The sequence below is a fragment of the Cervus elaphus genome, chromosome 5, assembly GCF_910594005.1.
Source record: "Cervus elaphus chromosome 5, mCerEla1.1, whole genome shotgun sequence".
Classification (NCBI taxonomy): domain Eukaryota; kingdom Metazoa; phylum Chordata; class Mammalia; order Artiodactyla; family Cervidae; genus Cervus; species Cervus elaphus.
The window spans coordinates 19,428,739-19,446,297 of record NC_057819.1 but is presented as its reverse complement, the minus strand read 5'-3'; the positions used below and the strand labels follow the sequence as shown (position 1 = coordinate 19,446,297).

At 41.6% G+C, this 17,559-nt stretch overlaps 1 protein-coding gene across 1 annotated transcript in view; it reads left to right on the top strand.

Moving 5' to 3' along the window:
* Nucleotides 1-3,745: 3,745 nt before the first annotated feature.
* Nucleotides 3,746-17,559, top strand: part of VPS33A (VPS33A core subunit of CORVET and HOPS complexes) — a 29,432-nt gene continuing 15,618 nt past the window's right edge. Inside the window, exons 1-6 of the mRNA XM_043901944.1 lie at nt 3,746-3,910; nt 7,438-7,503; nt 8,158-8,285; nt 9,741-9,927; nt 16,068-16,184; nt 17,258-17,432. Coding sequence (XP_043757879.1) covers nt 3,809-3,910; nt 7,438-7,503; nt 8,158-8,285; nt 9,741-9,927; nt 16,068-16,184; nt 17,258-17,432 — 775 coding nt within the window. The 5' untranslated portion in view covers nt 3,746-3,808. The remainder of the gene's footprint in view (nt 3,911-7,437; nt 7,504-8,157; nt 8,286-9,740; nt 9,928-16,067; nt 16,185-17,257; nt 17,433-17,559) is intronic.

Sequence of the window (17,559 nt, the reverse complement as noted above, 5' to 3'; positions counted from 1 at the left end):
CATCCAACCATCTCAACCTCTGTCATCCCCTTCTCCTGCCTTCAATCATTCCCAGCATCAGGGTCTTTTCAAATGAGTCAGTTCTTTGCATCAAGTGGCCAAAGTATTGGGAGTTTCAGCTTCAGCATCCTTCCAGTCCTTCCAGTGAATATTCAGGACGGATTTCCTTTAGGATGGACTGGGTGTGTAGCTGCTGTTCCCTTCTCCAGGGGATCTTCCCCACCCAGGGACTGAGACCTCCTCTAAGTCTCCTGCATTAGCAAGTGGATGCTTTAGCATTAGCAGCACCAAGGTAATTGCTTATTGCATCCTTTCTTCATAACAGTGTATAGAGGATTGAAGGGAGCCAGGCAAGACCAAAAGTTTTCAAGCCTCATTCAGTTCCGTTGCTCACTTGTGTCTGACTCTGCGACCCCATGGACTACACAGCACACCAGGCCTCCCTGTCCATAACAAACTCCCAGAGTTTATTAAACTCATGTCCATTGAGTCACTGATGCCATCCAACCATCTCATCCTCTGTAGTCCCCTTCTCCTGCCTTCAATCTTTCCCAGCATCAGGGTCTTTTCAAATGAGTCAATTCTTCACATCAGGTGGCCAAAGTACTGGAGTTTCAGTTTCAGCATCAGTCCTTCCAATGAATATCCAGGACTGATTTCCTTTAGGATGGACTGGTTGGATCTCCTTGCAGTCCAAGGGACTCTCAAGAGTCTTCTCCAACACCACAGTTCAAAAGCATCAGTTCTTTGGCGCTCAGCTTTCTTTATAGTCCAACTCTCACATTCATATATGACTACTGAAAAAACTACAGCTTTGACTAGATGGATCTTTGTTGGCAAAGTAATGTCTCTGCTTTTTGAAATGCTGTCTAGGTGGGTCATAGCTTTTCTTCCAAGGAGCAAGAGTCTTTTAATTTCATGGCTGCAATCACCATCTGCAGTGATTTTAGAGCCCCCCAAAATAAAGTCTGTCACTCTTCCCACTGTTTTCCCATCTATTTGCCATGAAGTGATGGGACCAGATGCCATGATCTTAGTTTTCTGAATGTTGAATTTCAAGCCAACTTTTTCACTCTCCTCTTTCACTTTCATCAAGAGGCTCTTTAGTTCTTCACTTTTTGCCTTCAGTGTGGTGTCATCTGCATATCTGAGGTTATTGGTATTTCTCCTGGCAATCTTGATTCCAGTTTGTGGTTCTTCCAGCCCAGCATTTCTCATGATGTACTCTGCATATAAGTTAAATAAGCGGGGTAACAATATACAACCTTGACATACTTGACGTACTCCTTTCCCAATTTGAAACCAGTCTGTTGTTCCATGTCTAGTTCTAACTGTTGCTTCCTGAACTACATACAGACTTCCCAAGAGGCAGGTCAGGTGGTCTGGTATTCCCATCTCTTGAAGAATTTTCCAGTTTGTTGTGATCCACACAGTCAAAGGCTTTGGTGTAGTCAATAAAGCAGATGTTTTTCTGGAACTCACTTTTTCTATGACCCAACGGATGTTGGCAATTTGATCTCTGATTCCTCTGCCTTTTCTAAATCCAGCTTGAACATCTGGAAGTTCACGGTTCACGTACTGTTGAAGCTTGGCTTGGAAAGTTTTGAGCATTACTTTAGTAGCATATGAGATGAGTGCAATTGTGTGGTAGTTTGAACATTCTTTGGCATTGCCTTTATTTGAGATTGGAATGAATACTGATCTTTTCCAGTCCTGTGACCACTGCTGAGTTTTCCAAATTTGCTGGCATACTGAGTGCAGCACTTTCACAGCATCATCTTTTAGGATTTGAAATAGCTCAACTGGAATTCCATCACCTCCACTAGCTTTGTTCTTAGTAATGCTTCATAAGGCCCACTTGACTTTGCATTCCAGAATGTCTGGCTCTAAGTGAGTGATCATACCATCGTGATCATCTGGGTCATGAAGATCTTTTTGTATAGTTCTGTGTATTCTTGCCACCTCTTCTTAATATATTCTGCTTTTGTTAGATCCATACCATTTCTGTCCTTTATTGTGCCCATCTTTGTATGAAATGTTCCCTTGGTATCTCTAATTTTCTTGAAGAGATCTCTGGTCTTTCCCGTTCTATTGTTTTCCTCTATTTCTTTGCACTGATCACTGAGGAAGGCTTTGTTTTTGATCTCTCCTTGCTATTCTTTGGAACTCTGCATTCAGATGGGTATATCTTTTCTTTTCTCCTTTGCCTTTCACTTCTCTTCTTGTCACAGCTATTTGCAAGGCCTCCTCAGACAACCATTTTGCCTTTTTGCATTTCCTTTTCTTGGGGATGGTCTTGATCCCTGCCTCCTGTACAATGTCATGAACCTCCGTCCATAGTTCTTCAGGCACTCTATCAGATCTAATCCCTTGAATCTATTTCTCTCTTATACTGTACAATCATAAGGGATTTGATTTAAGTCATACCTGAATGGTCTAGTGGTTTTCCCTACTTTCTTCAATTTGTCTGAATTTGGCAATAAGCCTCTTTCACCAGATCCCAAATAGCCAGTTAAACACTCAAAGTATTGAAAAGCATATATCTTTCTAATAAGCTATTTATTGAGTATTTGTTAAGTTACAGGCACCCTGCTAAGCCTTGTACATAGATTACATGATGTAGATTACATCCTGTTTCGTCTTTGCAACTCACCAGGTAACATGTGAATTTTACCTGAATTTTACATTGGATAGTAGTTATGTGAAATACCATGTCGTATATATGTCTACTAGGAACAGCTAAACAGACAAGTAACTCTAGGTTCCCTCAGCCCTTAGCCATTTTTGTAGATTTTAGCCTACAAACTCAAAACAGCAAAGTGCAGGACCTTTAGATTGCTATAATTTAAAAGATTTATTAAAAGATTTAAAAGATTGCTATAATTTAAAAATTGGAAGTAAAGTTATGACCAACCTAGACAGCATATTAAAAAGCAGAGACATCAATTTGCCAACAAAGGTCTATCTGGTCAAAGCTATGGTTTTCCCAGTAGTCAAATATGGATGTGAGAGTTGACTATAAAGAAAGTCGAGCGCCTAAGAATTGATGCTTTTGAACTGTGGTGTTGGAGAAGACTCTTGAGAGCCCCTTGGACAGCAAGGAGATCCAACCAGTCCATCCTAAAAGATATCAGTCCTGAATATTCACTGGAAGGACTGATACTGAAGCTGAAACTACAGTACTTTGGCCACCTGATGCGAGGAACTGACTCATTTGAAAAGACCCTGATGCTGGGAAGGATTGAAGGCAGGAGGAGAAGGGGACTACAGAGGATGAGATGGTTGGATGTCTTTAGCGACTCAGTGGACATGAGTTTGAGTAAACTCTAGGAGTTGGTGATGGACAGGGAGGCCTGGCGTGCTGCAGTCCATGGGGTCTCAAAGAGTTGGACACGACTGAGCGACTAAACTGAATGACTGAAAAGATTTCCATTCAAATATAGCTTCGTTATCATTTTACAGAGAGTATACTCGCTGCTAAGAAGAAAGCCTCGATTTTTAAACCGGACGTGCAGGATCTAGTCTCTGTCCTTAAACTCAACCAGCACCCAGCCCCGGTGCTCCGGACTGTGGAGAAGTCTGAAACGGGTCTTAGGATGCCTCGGAACCGACGCGGTCGAGGAAAGAGGCGGGCACTAGGACCCGGAAGGAGAGTGGCAGATGCCCGCCCATTCCGGTTTTCCGGGTTTGGCGTGCTGGCAGCGGCTCTGGTCACGTGAACCTGCGGTCACGTGACAGAATCGCTGGCCCACACGTAGAGGAATGCAGATCTGGTTGGAGTAGGGGGTAAAGGGGGCGGTGGGGCAAGATGGCGGCACACTTGTCCTACGGGCGAGTGAACCTCAATGTGCTGCGCGAGGCTGTGCGTCGCGAGCTGCGCGAGTTCCTGGACAAGTGCGCGGGAAGCAAGGTGAGGGACAGTGCGCGGCGACACCGCCGTCCGGCCTGGCCTCATCCGGTCCCTAACTGCCTGGGCTCCAAGTGTACTAGGTCCCCTAGGGCTTCCAGGGAGGAGACCTGGCGGAAACTATAAGTCGGGGAGAGGGGCCCATTGGTGGGGCTTCCATCGCTAAGTACGCGTGGCATCGCTGTTGTTTCGTGGCTGCAGAATAAGCCACCGTGTTGTCGCAGCCCTTCGTGAACCAGCTTGTGACAGGTGCCCCTCAGGTCCAGAGAGGCGGATCCGGTGCCCCTCCGCCCAGTTCCCACCCGAGATATTGGAACTGGGGAGGCGGCCCCGCCCAGGAACGTAGCTGCACCGGTGTCCATTCATTACAAAGATCATACGTGTCGTTATAGATCATATCCTCTAAAGAATGAACATAAACTACCAACACCTTGCAATCTGCTGCTCACTTGAATTGTGAGAAGTTGTAACTATCTGGGATTTTTAATGTCAGCTTACTTAAATAGTATTTTTTTTTTTTTTTTTTTTTTTGCTTGTTAGATGTTTCTTAGCACCCAACTCACAGTGGAATCAGAAACCGTAGATCAGGGACTTCACAGGACTTCTTTTAAGTGGTATTACCTCCCTCCTCTCCCCTTAGCATTTATCAGTCTTCCTAAGTAACTGGCAATATAACTCTGAAGAGAAGAGGAAAATTGGGGAAATTCAGCAGTCAGTATTAGAAAAAATAGGACCCCAAGAAATGGAGTGAGTGCTAGCAGCTATGGAGAGAAAACAAAGGCAGGCTAAGTCCTAGGCGCCCAGTTCCAGCTCATTAAATAACTCTGAAATCTGAATGAGATCATGGATTGTATCAGTGTCCATACCCTGGTTGTAATATCTATTGTACTATGTTTTGCGAAATGTTTGCATTGGGGGAAACTGGACAAAGCATATTGGGTCTCCCTGTATTGTTTCTTTCAACTGAGTATTTGTAATTCTACAGATGTCTCAATAAAACTTTCAATTTAAAAACGAAAGAAAAAGAACTGACACTGGACTTGAGCAGTAGAAATGCTCAGAGGGTCCCGGAGCAGTGCTCCGTGAGGTCTTTCTGTCCCAGGCTGGAGACCTGACTTCTTCATGCTGTTTATATTCAAGGTCCTAATATGGCCTTGGACCTTTTTAAAAAATTAATCTATCTATTTTTATTTTTGTTTGCGTTGGGTCTTCGTTGTTGCCTGTGAGCTTTCTCTAGTTGCAGAGTTTGGGACTACTCTCTAGTTTCGGTGTGCGGGCTTCTTCCTGATGTGGCTTGTCTTGTGGAGCACGGGCTCTCGGTGCACAGGCTTCAGTAGTCGCAGCATGCAGGCTCAGTAGTTGTGGCTTGCTGGCTCTAAGGCATGTGAGCTTCAGTAGTTTTCAGCATGGGGGCTCATTAGTTGTGGTTCAAGGGTCTTCGAGCGTGCAGACTTCAGTAGTTGCAGTACTTGAGCTCAGTGGTTGTGGCGCATGGGCTTAGCTGTTCTGAGGCATATAGAATCTTCCCAGACCAGAGATCAAACCCATGTCCTGCGCATGGCAGGCGGACTTCCATCCGCTGTGCCGCCAGGGAGTCCTGGACATGTTACTTAAACTTTCTGAGCCTTTAAAATTTTTCTCTTGTCAAAATAAACTTTGTAATACCTATATCAGAGGTTTTAGTTTTTATAATTGAATTGTATGCCACTTATAAAATAGTAGATTGAACTGTTGCATTTGGCGGTTTCCATGTGGTTCAGTCTAATAATAATACCGTGACACAGATACACAGCAAACTACAGTTCCTTGTTTCCTTTAATTGTTCAGTCGCTCAGTCATGTCCGACTCTTTGCAACCCCATGGACTTTAGCACTCCAGGCCTCCCTGTCCTTCACCATCTCCTGGAGCTTGCTCAAACTCATGTCCATTGAGTCAGTGTTGCCATTCAACCATCTCATCCTCTGTTGTTGCCTTTTCCTCCTGCCTTCAATCTTTCCCAGCATCAGGGTCTTTTCAGCTATTCACATCAGATGGCCAAAGTCTTGGAGCTTCAGCTTCAGCATCAGTCCTTCCAATGAATATTCAGGGTTTATTTCCTTTAGGACTGACTGGTTTGATCTCCTTGCAATCCAAGGGACTCTCAAGAGTCTTCTTCAGCACCACAGTTCAAAAGCCTCAGTTCTTCAGTGTTCAGCCTTCTTTATAGTCCAACTCTTGCATCTATACATGACTACTGGAAAAACCATAGCTTTGATTAGACTGAGCTTTGTTGACAAAGTAGTGTCTCTGCTTTTTAATATGCTCTCTAGGTTGGTCATAGCTTTTCTTCCAAGGAGCACGCGTCTTTTAATTTCTTGACTGCAGTGATTTTTTAGCCCAAGAAAATAAAATCTGGCACTGTTTTCATTGTTTCCCCATGTATCAACCATGAAGTGGTGGAACTAGATGCCGTGATCTTTGTCTTTTGAATGTTGAGTTTTAAGCCGGCTTTTTCACTCTCTTTCACCTTCATCAAGAGGCTCTTTAGTTCCTCTTTACTTTCTGCCATAAGGGTGGTGTCATCTGCATATTTGAGGTTATTGATATTTCTCCCGGCAATCTTGATTCTACTTTGTGCTTCATCCAGCCCAGCGTTTCACATGGTGTACTATGCATATAAGTTAAATAAGCAGGGTGATAATATACAACCTTGATGTTCTCCTTTCCCAATTTTGAACGAGTCTGTTGTTCCATGTCTGGTTCTAACTGTTGCTTCTTGACCTGCACACAGCTTTCTCAGGACGCAGGTCAGGTTGTTTGGTATTCCCATCTCTTGAAGAATTTGCCAGTTTGTTATAATCCACACAAAGGCTTTAGCATAGCCAGTAAAGCAGAAGTAGATGTTTTTCTGGAATTCTCTTGCTTTTTTAATGATCCAATGGAAGTTGACAATTTGATCTCTGGTTCCTCTGCCTTTTCAAAATCCAGCTTGAACGTCTGGAAGTTCTTGGTTCATGTATTATTGAAGCCTCCCTTGGAGAATTTTGAGCATTACTTTGCTAGCATGTCAAATGAGTGCAACTGTGCAGTAGTTTTAACATTCTTTGGCATTGCCTTTCTTTGGGATTGGAATGAAAACTGACCTTTCCCAGTCCTGTGGCCACTGCTGAGTTTTCCGTATTTGCTGGCATATTGAGTGCAACACTTTAACAGCATCCTCTTTTAGGATTTGAAATAGCTCAGCTGGAATTCCATCACCTCCACTAGCTTTGTTCCTAGTGATGCTTTCTAAGGCCCACTTGGCTTCAAAGGACAGTGATTAAATCTTAATTTTCCTATGACCGCCAGTGACATTACTTGCCCTGATGCTGTTTTTTGTTTGTTTGTTTTGTTTTAAGATCCGCACAATATAAATGTGACCAGAGCTAGTTACAGTCTTTGTTTATTCAGACCTTGAGGGCAGTAGTTCGACTATGTATGACTGCCATTTTCTGTTGATATTGTTGAAATTCTTGATATTAACTGTAATGTTCATTTCTTTCCTCTTGTAGGCAATAGTTTGGGATGAGTATCTCACTGGACCCTTTGGCCTGATTGCACAGTATTCACTGTTGAAGGTAAGTGAACTGTTTGGGTTTTGTTCAGGAATTAATAACTCTGTACTTCAGCAATAATAGTAAGATTTTACATCTCCTCCTGAGTAAACAGCTTGCAGGGCTGTTTGGTCTTTATAAACACAGATGCTAATGTATGGCTAACATTTTGTATTCAGTGATCCTTTGGTTAATGATTCTGTATTGATCCTAATTGCTCTTGTTGTTGTTGTTTAGTCTCTAAGTCGTGTCTGACTTTTCTGTGACCCTTTAGACTGTAGCCCACCAGGCTCCTCTGTCCATGGGATCCCTGGCCAGAATGTTGGAATGGGCTGCCATCTCCTTCTTCAGGGGATCTTCCTGACCCAGGGATCAAACCTGCATCTCCTGCATTAGGAGGCGGATTCTTTACCACTGAGCCACCACAGAAGTCTAGCATTATATGACTGTTACCTGGTATCTTTGATACTTTATCGCGTTAGAGTCATTTATACTCAAAGACTGTCACAGTGACTTCATCCTGAAACCTTACTGTTAATATAACTGGCTTTGGGAAATCTAAATTTTGAGAACAAAGCATTGATGTGCGTTGACTGGGAGTGTTTCTGATGTCCGAGTGTGACCATGATACTTAAAGTTGAGTGATTTTGTTAACCTTTTGTGTATGTGTTTTCTTAGGAACATGAAGTGGAAAAAATGTTTACGCTTAAAGGAAGTCGTTTGCCAGCAGCCGATGTCAAGAATATAATATTTTTTGTCAGACCCAGGCTAGAATTGATGGATATCATTGCTGAAAACGTGCTCAGGTATCTCAGAACTTATGTTTGCGCCAGTAGGAGTTAATCCTTCTAATGATTTTAATGTCCTAAGCTTTTCATTGTCAACCCCTTCTCTTGCCAGTGCCTTGGATGGTGGTCTTTGGCTTCTTGTTTATTTGTTTTTAATATTCATTTATCTGGTCATGCTGTGTCTTAGTTGCAGCACTCAGGACCTTCGATCTTCGTTGTGGCATGTGGGGTCTTCAGTTGCAGCATGCAAACTCTTTTTCTTTTTTTTTTTTAATATTTATTTATTGGCTGTGCTGGTTCTTTGTTGCTGCACATGGGCTTTTTTGGTTTCAGAGAGTGAGTTCTACTCTCTAGTTGTGATGTGCGGGCTTCTCTTTGCAGCAGCTGCTCTTGTAGTGGAGCACAGACTCAAGGGCACGTGGGCCTCAGGTGTTGCCGCTCATGGGCTCCAGAGTGCAGGCTTTGTAGCTGTGGTACATGGGCTTAGTTGTTCATGGCACGTGGGATCTTCCCAGACCAGGAATTGAACCAGTGTTTCCTGCATTGCCGGGCAGTTCCTTCACCACTGGCCCATCAGGGAAACCCATGTGAACCCTTCTTTGGGATCTAGATTCCTGATCAGGGGTTGAACCCAAGCCCCCTGCATTGGGAGAGCAGAGTCTTAGACCCTGGACCACCAAAGACGTCCCAGAAAGTGGTCTTTTAGAAAAACTAGGACAGACGTGGAAAAATACAAGAATGGAAATAGGAAACTTGTGACATTGTTCAAACAGTCTGAGAGGGCAGTCATCATAAAACTGCATTCTTTTAGGACAGCTAAAAGTTTGGATATGTATCAGTAGAAAGGACCCTGGTTTTAAAAATGAACAACAACAACAAAAAAGCCTAGCTCTAATGGTTATACTGATTACAAGGTGCTTGAATTTTATAAGCAAAGTAAGAGCTGATTAAAATTTAATATAGCATCCAGTCTAGAGAGGAAGTTCTCCCAGCTCCGTCTGCACTCTGTGATATAATCGATTGATGTAGCTCCTAAAATCTTAAAAGCCATATGGGCTATTTTGAGAAGTCCACTGTCAAGGAGAGGAGAAAGAAGAGTCAAGAGTGAGCTTTCATTTTAAAAGGAGTCTCTGTGGCTGCATTGGTTTGGTTAAAGAACCATTTGTTTTGAATAAGACACAGATACCCCATTTCAGTAAACCTCAGAGCTTTAATGCCCCTGAAAATAGTTAAAGAGAGAGCTAGAAAATACACATATTGGCTGTGAATCAATGCTTGGTTTCCTGTCAGGGGAAAAAAAAAAAAGAGCAAGAAAGTGACTGTAACTGTTTGGGTCTGAAAGTCAATGTCGTATGTTTATCTCACCTGCATTTATTTAGTGCTTTCTGTGTGCACGGCAGTGGGGATAGAGTAAGTGAAATAGTCCAAGACTCTAGGGAGCTCATAAGCTAACAAATGTTCCTTCTTTTGCAGTGAAGACAGACGTGGCCCAGCAAGAGATTTCCACATTTTGTTCGTGCCACGACGTAGCTTATTGTGCGAACAACGGTTGAAGGATCTGGGTGTTTTGGGATCCTTTATTCATAGGGAAGAGTACAGCCTAGATCTCATTCCTTTTGATGGGGATCTCCTATCCATGGAATCGGAGGGTGCATTCAAAGTAAGTTTGGCATTTTCTGTTTTAATATCAGGCTGTGATTTTTGCCAAATTTATGAGCTTGATGGTCATTTTCATCTCAGATGTATAGCAGAATGATTCAGTATTTTTGCAGATTATATTCTATTATGGGTTATTATATTAGCACAATATATTATATTATATTGTGCTGTACAGTATATCCTTGTAGCTTATTTATTTTTTTTTTAACTAGTTGGTATCTGTTAGTCCCATACCCCTAACTTGTCCCTCCCCTCTTCTATGCCCTGCTAGTTTCTTATCTTGCCTTTTTTTTTGGATGGGGGGTGGTGAAGTAGGAAAGAATAGCTTTATTGCTTTGCCAGGCAAAGGGGGCCACAGTGGGCTACTGCCCTCAAAACTGTGTATCCCCTCCTGGAGGGAGTAGTGAGGAGTTTTATAGCAATGGTCCAAAGAGGGCACGATCAACTTGTGGACACTCTTCTGATTGGTCAGTGGTGAGGTAAATGGGAGTCAGCATCATCAGCCTTCTGATTCCAATGGGTCTGGAGTCTGCATGCTTAATGAGCAGCATACAAGTTAAGTTCTGCCACCTGGTGGGGGTGTCAGTATCTGGTGTCTGGACTTACTGAGGCTCAGGTTCTTTGTTTCTCAGCACAGAAGGAATTCAGTGAGAGGCAAAGGGATAGGCAAGAAGTAGATTTATTAATAAAGGACACTTGTAAGAGATGCAAGCCGGCAGGCGAGGGAGCTCTGCCACTACTCGTTGGTTTTCTATGTCTGTAAGTCTGTTTCTGTTTTGTGTATACATTCATGGTATTATCTTTTTAGATTCCACATATGAGTGACATCACATAGTGTTTGTCTTTCTCTGTCTTATTTCGCTAGGCATAATATTCTCTAGGTCCATCCATGTTTCTACAAATGGCACTATTTCATTCTTTTTTAATGGATGAGTAATATTCCATCGTACACTTGCTAAATTGCTTCAGTTATACCCAACTCTGTGTGACCCTTTGTACTGTAGCTCTCCAAGCTCCTTTGTCCATGGCATTCTCCAGACAAGAATACTGGAGTGGGTTGCCATGCCCTCCTCCAGGGGATCTTCCCAACCCAGGGATTGAACCCAGGTCTCCTGCATTGGCAGGCGGGTTCTTTACCACTAGTGCCACCTGGGAAGCCCAATATTCCATTGTGTGTGTGTGTTTGTGTATGTGTATATATATACAGACACATACACACATATATATGTGTGTGTGTATATATATATATATATCTCCACACACCCCCTATCTTCATAATCCATTCATCTGTTAATGAGCACTTGGGTCACTTCCATATCTGTTGTAATTAGTACTTTTATGAATGTTGGGGTACATACAGTATCTTTTCAAATTAGTGTTTTTGTTTTTTCCAGATATATATCTGGGAGTGGGATTGCTATTTCATATGGCAATTTTAGTTTTTTAAGGAACCTTCATACTGTTTTCCATAGTGGCTGCACCAATTTATATTCCCACCAGGAACGTAGGAGGGTTCCCTTTCCCTTTTCTCCATACCCCTCCAGCATTGATTATTTGTGGGCTTTTTAATGCTGGCCGTTCTCACTGGTGGAAGGTGGTACCTCATTGTAGTTTTGATTTGCATTTTTCTAATAATTAGTGACATTGAGCATCTTTTCATGTACCTACCTGGCCATCTGTATGTCTTCTTTGTAGAAATGTCCATTTATACCTTATGCTTATTTTTTTTATTGGGTTGTTTATTTTTTTGTTATTAAGTTGTATGAGCTGTTTGTATATTTTGGAAATTAAGCCCTTGTCCATCACTTTGTTTGAAAATAATTTCTCCCAGTTCATACGTTGTCTTCATTTTGTTTATAGTTTCCCTTGCTTTGCAAAAGCTTATAAATTTGATTAGGTCCAATTTGTTTATCTTTGCTTTTATTTCTATTGCCTTGGGAAACTGACCTAAGAAAACATTGGTATGATTTATGTTAGAATGTTTTGCCTACATTCTCTTCTAGGAGTTTTATGGTATCACGTCTTATATTTAAGTAAACATGGCACTTTAAAAATTCTTTTATTGGTTGATTTATATTTTTGGCTGCAGTGGGTCTTTGTTGCTGTGTTAGGGGGCTAGTTGCAGCAAGCAGGGGCTACTTTCTAGTTGTCTCTTGACTTAGTTTATGGTAGTTTTTGCTATGTGTACTTTCTTTCTTTTTAAGTATATTCTGTACTCAGATGAGTGCATGAATTAGGAGTATAAAGTTTGATGGATTTTCACAAACTGAACACACCTGGGATTCCGCTTGAAAAAAAAAACAAAAATGCTACCAGGATTCCAGAATGCCTCCTTTTCCACTTCTAGTTACTCCCCACCCTATGTGTGTTTTCTTAATGTAATCATGTTTATCTGTGTTTCCTTCTTTGAATTTTGCGTATGTGACAGTGATCTTGCTAGTCTGGAGACTAGAACTTTTGAGAAGCACTGGTCTTGTGCCCAAAATTATTTGAAACTTTTCTTCTGTATTATGTTGTTACTGTGATCACTGTCTTCAAAGAGTTAACCTGAGGAAAAAACTCAGTGGCACCCCTGATGAATTTTATAACCAAGAGAGTTTCTTGGCTCTTTTTTTTAAAGTCATGTTCCCCATTGTTTTGCTTACACCAAACCTCTTCCAGTGGTGGTACAGATTTCTCCACCTACCCCCCACCCCACCGCCAACCTAATGTTTTATATGAAACATACAGAAAAGTTGAAAGTTGAAAGAATGGTACAGTGAACACCTGTAGACTCATCACCTAGATTCTGGAATTAACATTTTGCTGTATTAACTTAAAATCATGTACCTATAATGGTGTACCCTGGTGTAATTAATTCACATCTGTGCAATTAATGTGACTCGGCAGCAGCTGAGGGAAACTTGCCCTGGCATGATAAAACCTGCCCAGAGGAGAGATTTCCTGTTTATCTAACCGCTGGTTTGCAAGAAAGGACAGAATTCTTTTCTGCCAAGAATTTCAAGCCCTTGGCTGTATATGTTCACTGAAGATTCTGTTTTGGAAATCAAGGATTTTGTCTGAATAATAAAGCTAAGAATTCTACCTAATGTTAAATTCAAGTCCAATTTCTAATAGAGGTGAGGTAATTATACTTATTTATTGGATTTTAAACAGTGAGCATCATTAGGTTTTTGGTTTCTTTTTTTTTTTTTTTGGCATCAGGAGACACACGTGGACCTTCCTGTGCTTTGGGGACATGATTTTGGTCGTCTTGAACATTATACTATACAGAATGTGGGAATTAGAGTTCAGTTCAGTTGAATGCTCAGTCACAGGGCTTAAACTGTTTTGGCCTTCACTTGTACATGTAGGAATGAATACATAGAAAATCTGCCTACCTCCTTTTAAAAAATTGCAAGATACTCTACTGTGTAGGCATGTGGGACTTTGGGGTCAAAAAAACATGTATGTTTAAATGTTAGTGGGTGTTAGCATTTGTCCCCTCCAAAAATGTCCTCATGGCTGAAATACCAGGTGAAATTCCACAAGCACAGAATAGTGGGATATTAGGACAAATAGTCACCCACCACCAGTCAAATGAGAACAAAAAATTCAAGATAAGTATCTATCCTCAACTTTTAAATCTTTTAAGAGATAGAATTATAAAAGGAATATCTTTATAGTAATGCAGCTTTCTAAATTTAAAAAATTAATACTACTTTGAGATGTTTTCTAATTTTATTTTTCTTAATTTTTGTCTTGGCTCTGCTCTGATAGGGAGTTTTAAGTAATTTTTCCATAAAGTATATCTCTGGACATTCTTTTTTTTTTTTTTCCATTTATTTTTATTAGTTGGAGGCTAATTACTTTACAGTATTGTAGTGGTTTTTGCCATACATTGACATGAATCAGCCATGGATTTACATGTGTTCCCCATCCTGAGCCCCCCTCCCACCTCCCTCCCCACCCCATCCCTCTGGGTCATCCCAGTGCACCAGCCCTGAGCACTTGTCTCATGCATCCAACCTGGACTGGCGATCTGTTTCACACTTGATAATATACATGTTTCGATGCTGTTCTCTCAGATCATCCCACCCTCACCTTCTCCCATAGAGTCCAAGTCTGTTCTATACATCTGTGTCTCTTTTTCTATCTTGCATATAGGGTTATCGTTACCATCTTTCTAAATTCCATATATATGTGTTAGTATACTGTATTGGTGTCTATCTTTCTGGCTTACTTCACTCTGTATAATGGGCTAGTACAGCCACTGTGGAGAACAGTGTGGACACTCTTGATTTGGCGTGCTGTATGCAGTGAAATGTTAGCATTGCTAGGCTTGGAAGAGCCACCAGGCATTACTTTCAGTGAAGACCGAGCATCCTCACAGGCTCCTTCCAGGCACAGCCCCCCTTCCTCCCTGGGGCAGAACAGATTAATTCCGCCCTCTCATCTTGAATCCCTCCAGCATCCCCTTCCTCCTGGCTTTGGAGGCTACAGACATGTCAGGAGGGTCAGTGAGGGGTGTCTGGTCCAGTGTTCCATTCTGACTAATGAGTGGATGATGATTATGAAAAGGAAAAATCCAAATGATTTCTAATTGTTATATAATAAAATAATAGAAAAATAAAATAATAAAATTATTTGTTAATAATAAAGGCTATATATTAATATAACTAGAAAAACTAATCATTTATTTATATTTTAATATTATATTAATAATGTTAAATATTATTAATATTATAAATAATGACAAAAGCTCACACAAGCACTCATATGTTTCAGGTCCTGGGATGAAATGTTTTACATGTGTTTTCCTCATTTAATCCATATACTGTGTTGAATATACTCCTTCTGCAGACAGTAACGCATAGAGAGATTATCTAATTGCCCCAAGCACCAACTGGGAAGTGACACAGCTGAGGTTAGGAACAAGACAACCAGAGTCAGGAACCTGTGCTCCTACCAGTGTCAAAACTGCTGGAATCTCTCCTGTGACTTCCTAGCTGGTTTTTTTTTTTTTAACTTTTTATTTTGTATTGGGATATAGCCAATTAACAATGTGGTTTTTTCATTTTTATTATAATTTTCATAATTTATTGACTTTTTAGATTTTCTTCTCTTGAGTTGTCACTTTTGTATATTATGTTTCTTTTTATTTCTGTGTTTTATTTTCAATTGGAGAATAATTGCTTTACAATGTTGTGTTGGTTTCTGCCACACAACGTGAATCAGCCATAAGTATCTGTATGTCCCCTCCTCTTGAACCTCCCTCCCACCTCCCCCCAGCTGGTTTGGTGTGTATTTTTGTGTCCCTTTTTCTATGCCAGAAAAGTACACATTTGCCTACTTTATAAAATATACCCTGTATACTTCATAAGTTAAAATATATTTTCTGAAAATGGGATCACTCTAAAGATTGTTCAGCTACCCCTTTTTCATTTCTCAAGATGTTATGGCCTTCCGTTGCCGTCAGTGTGTGTGAAAATCTGTGTGATGTTTGTAAAGACTGCCACGTATTCTGTTGTCAGGTCACCTGGGATTCTGGGGTTCAGAGAATATGTGCCCTTGTGGGTATCGCCATGTGACCTCCCACAGTGTCCTCCTAGCCTCTACACTCACCGCTGTGAATGAGAGGGCCTGGCTCCCTCCTAAGTCTTTCTTGGTAGTAGTGGTCTCGTCAGTAAGTCATGTCCAACTCTTTGTTACCCTGTGGACTGTAGCCCACCAGGCTCCTCTGTCCATGGGATTCTCCAGGCAAGAATATTGGAGTGGATTGCCATTTCCTCCTCCAGGGCATCTTCCTGATCCTGCTTGACAGGCAGATTCTTTACCGCTGAGCCATATGGGAAGCCTGTAAAATCTTTTCTAATCAGTAGCTTATTCAAGAGCTGGTAGACCAGGAGGAGTTCCTTCCAGAAGGCTCTGCCCTGGCAGAATTGCTTCCATAGCTGTCTCCTGATGGCAGAGCTCTTGAGCTCCTGGCCTGGGCTGCCAAACAGTAACTTTGTAAACTGGACCCCAGTCTGCAGCTTCCTGGCAAAGTGGACAAGTGGAAACCATCTTACCCAGTGGCTGCCAAGTCCCAACACCAGACAGAGACAGGCATCACAGGGTACCCAGGTAACCGTGACAGTAACCGGCCCTTTCTCTCCACAGGAGTGCTATCTGGAAAGTGACCAGACCAGCCTGTACCATGCAGCCAAGGGGCTGATGACCCTGCAAGCTCTGTACGGGACTATCCCCCAGATCTTTGGGAAAGGAGAGTGCGCCCGGGTGAGAAACGGGAGATGCTTCTGGTGGTGGAGCAAGGGCCCCTTGGTCCCTGGGAAGGGGAGGAGTGGGAATCTTGTTTTGATTTGAAAATTCGCATACTTGCTGAAATTTCTTTATAGCTCCCAAATCGGCACAGTGTTTTGCAGATATGCTCAGGGAGGCAGTAATTTGTATCATCCAGTAATTGAAGTTGTGCATGTTCTCAGCTGAGATCACAGCAAGCAACTCTGTGCCTTCAGCTCATACCATAAACAAGTGTGATTTTTGCTGCTATAGTGCCGTGCAGTACTCATGGCCACTTTTGTGTGTGTGTGTGCATTTTTGTGCTTTTTTTTTTGGTTGGTGATTTCACTGTTAAAATGACCCCCAGGGGTGGTGTGGAAGTGCTATCCAATTTTCAGAATGTAGGAAGGCTATGATGGGCCTTTAGGGAGAAAACTCATGTTAGATATCTGAGTTTCATTTAGGTGTAAATGATAGTGTTGGAGAATCAACAGCATATATTTAATGTCTTCAAATAAAACACACATCAAACAAAGTTATATATTGATCAGATGATGAAACTGTTGTAACCAGAGACTCAAGGAGCCCTCACCCTAATGGCCCTGCAGAGCAGTGGTTCAGTATTCACTGATTCAGCATTCACGATGACTTTATAGAATAGAACTTCTGTGAATAATAGAAATAGATGCTGTGATTTTATGCCTCGTTGAGAAATAGATGGTAAAAGTGTAAGTGTTGGAATGGGCATCCAACATGGAGTGCTTTTCTGTCGCTGTTTATTTCTTGTCCATCTCACTCTTCCACCATTTGTCTCCAGTTTTTTCTTTTTTGATACTTTCCATTTTTAGCTGATTTTTTGTTTTTTTGTTTCTTTGGCTGTGCCGTGTGTCACGTGGGATGTTAGTTTCCTGACCAGGGATCAAACCTGGGCCCCTTGAAGCGCAGTCTTAACTACTGGATCACTAGGGAAGTTCTAGCCAATTTTTTTTTTTTTTTTTTTAGTCCTAGCCAGATTTTTAAATCTGCTTATGCCCAGGAGAGTCCCACCTGATCCCATGTTTTGTTTCCAGCAAGTGGCCAATATGATGATCAGGATGAAGAGAGAGTTTACAGGAAGCCAGAATTCAATATTCCCCGTGTTTGATAATCTCTTGTTGCTTGATCGGAATGTGGATTTGTTATCGCCTCTCGCCACTCAGCTTACGTACGAAGGACTCATTGATGAAATTTATGGCATTCAGAACAGTGAGTAAAGTAACCCTGACTTTTACCCATAGGTAATCTGATAGGAATATCCAAAAGACCAGTTAAATTTTTTTTTCAAAGAAAAACCCATATTCCAAGCAGTATTTATTATAGTGGATCAGAGAAG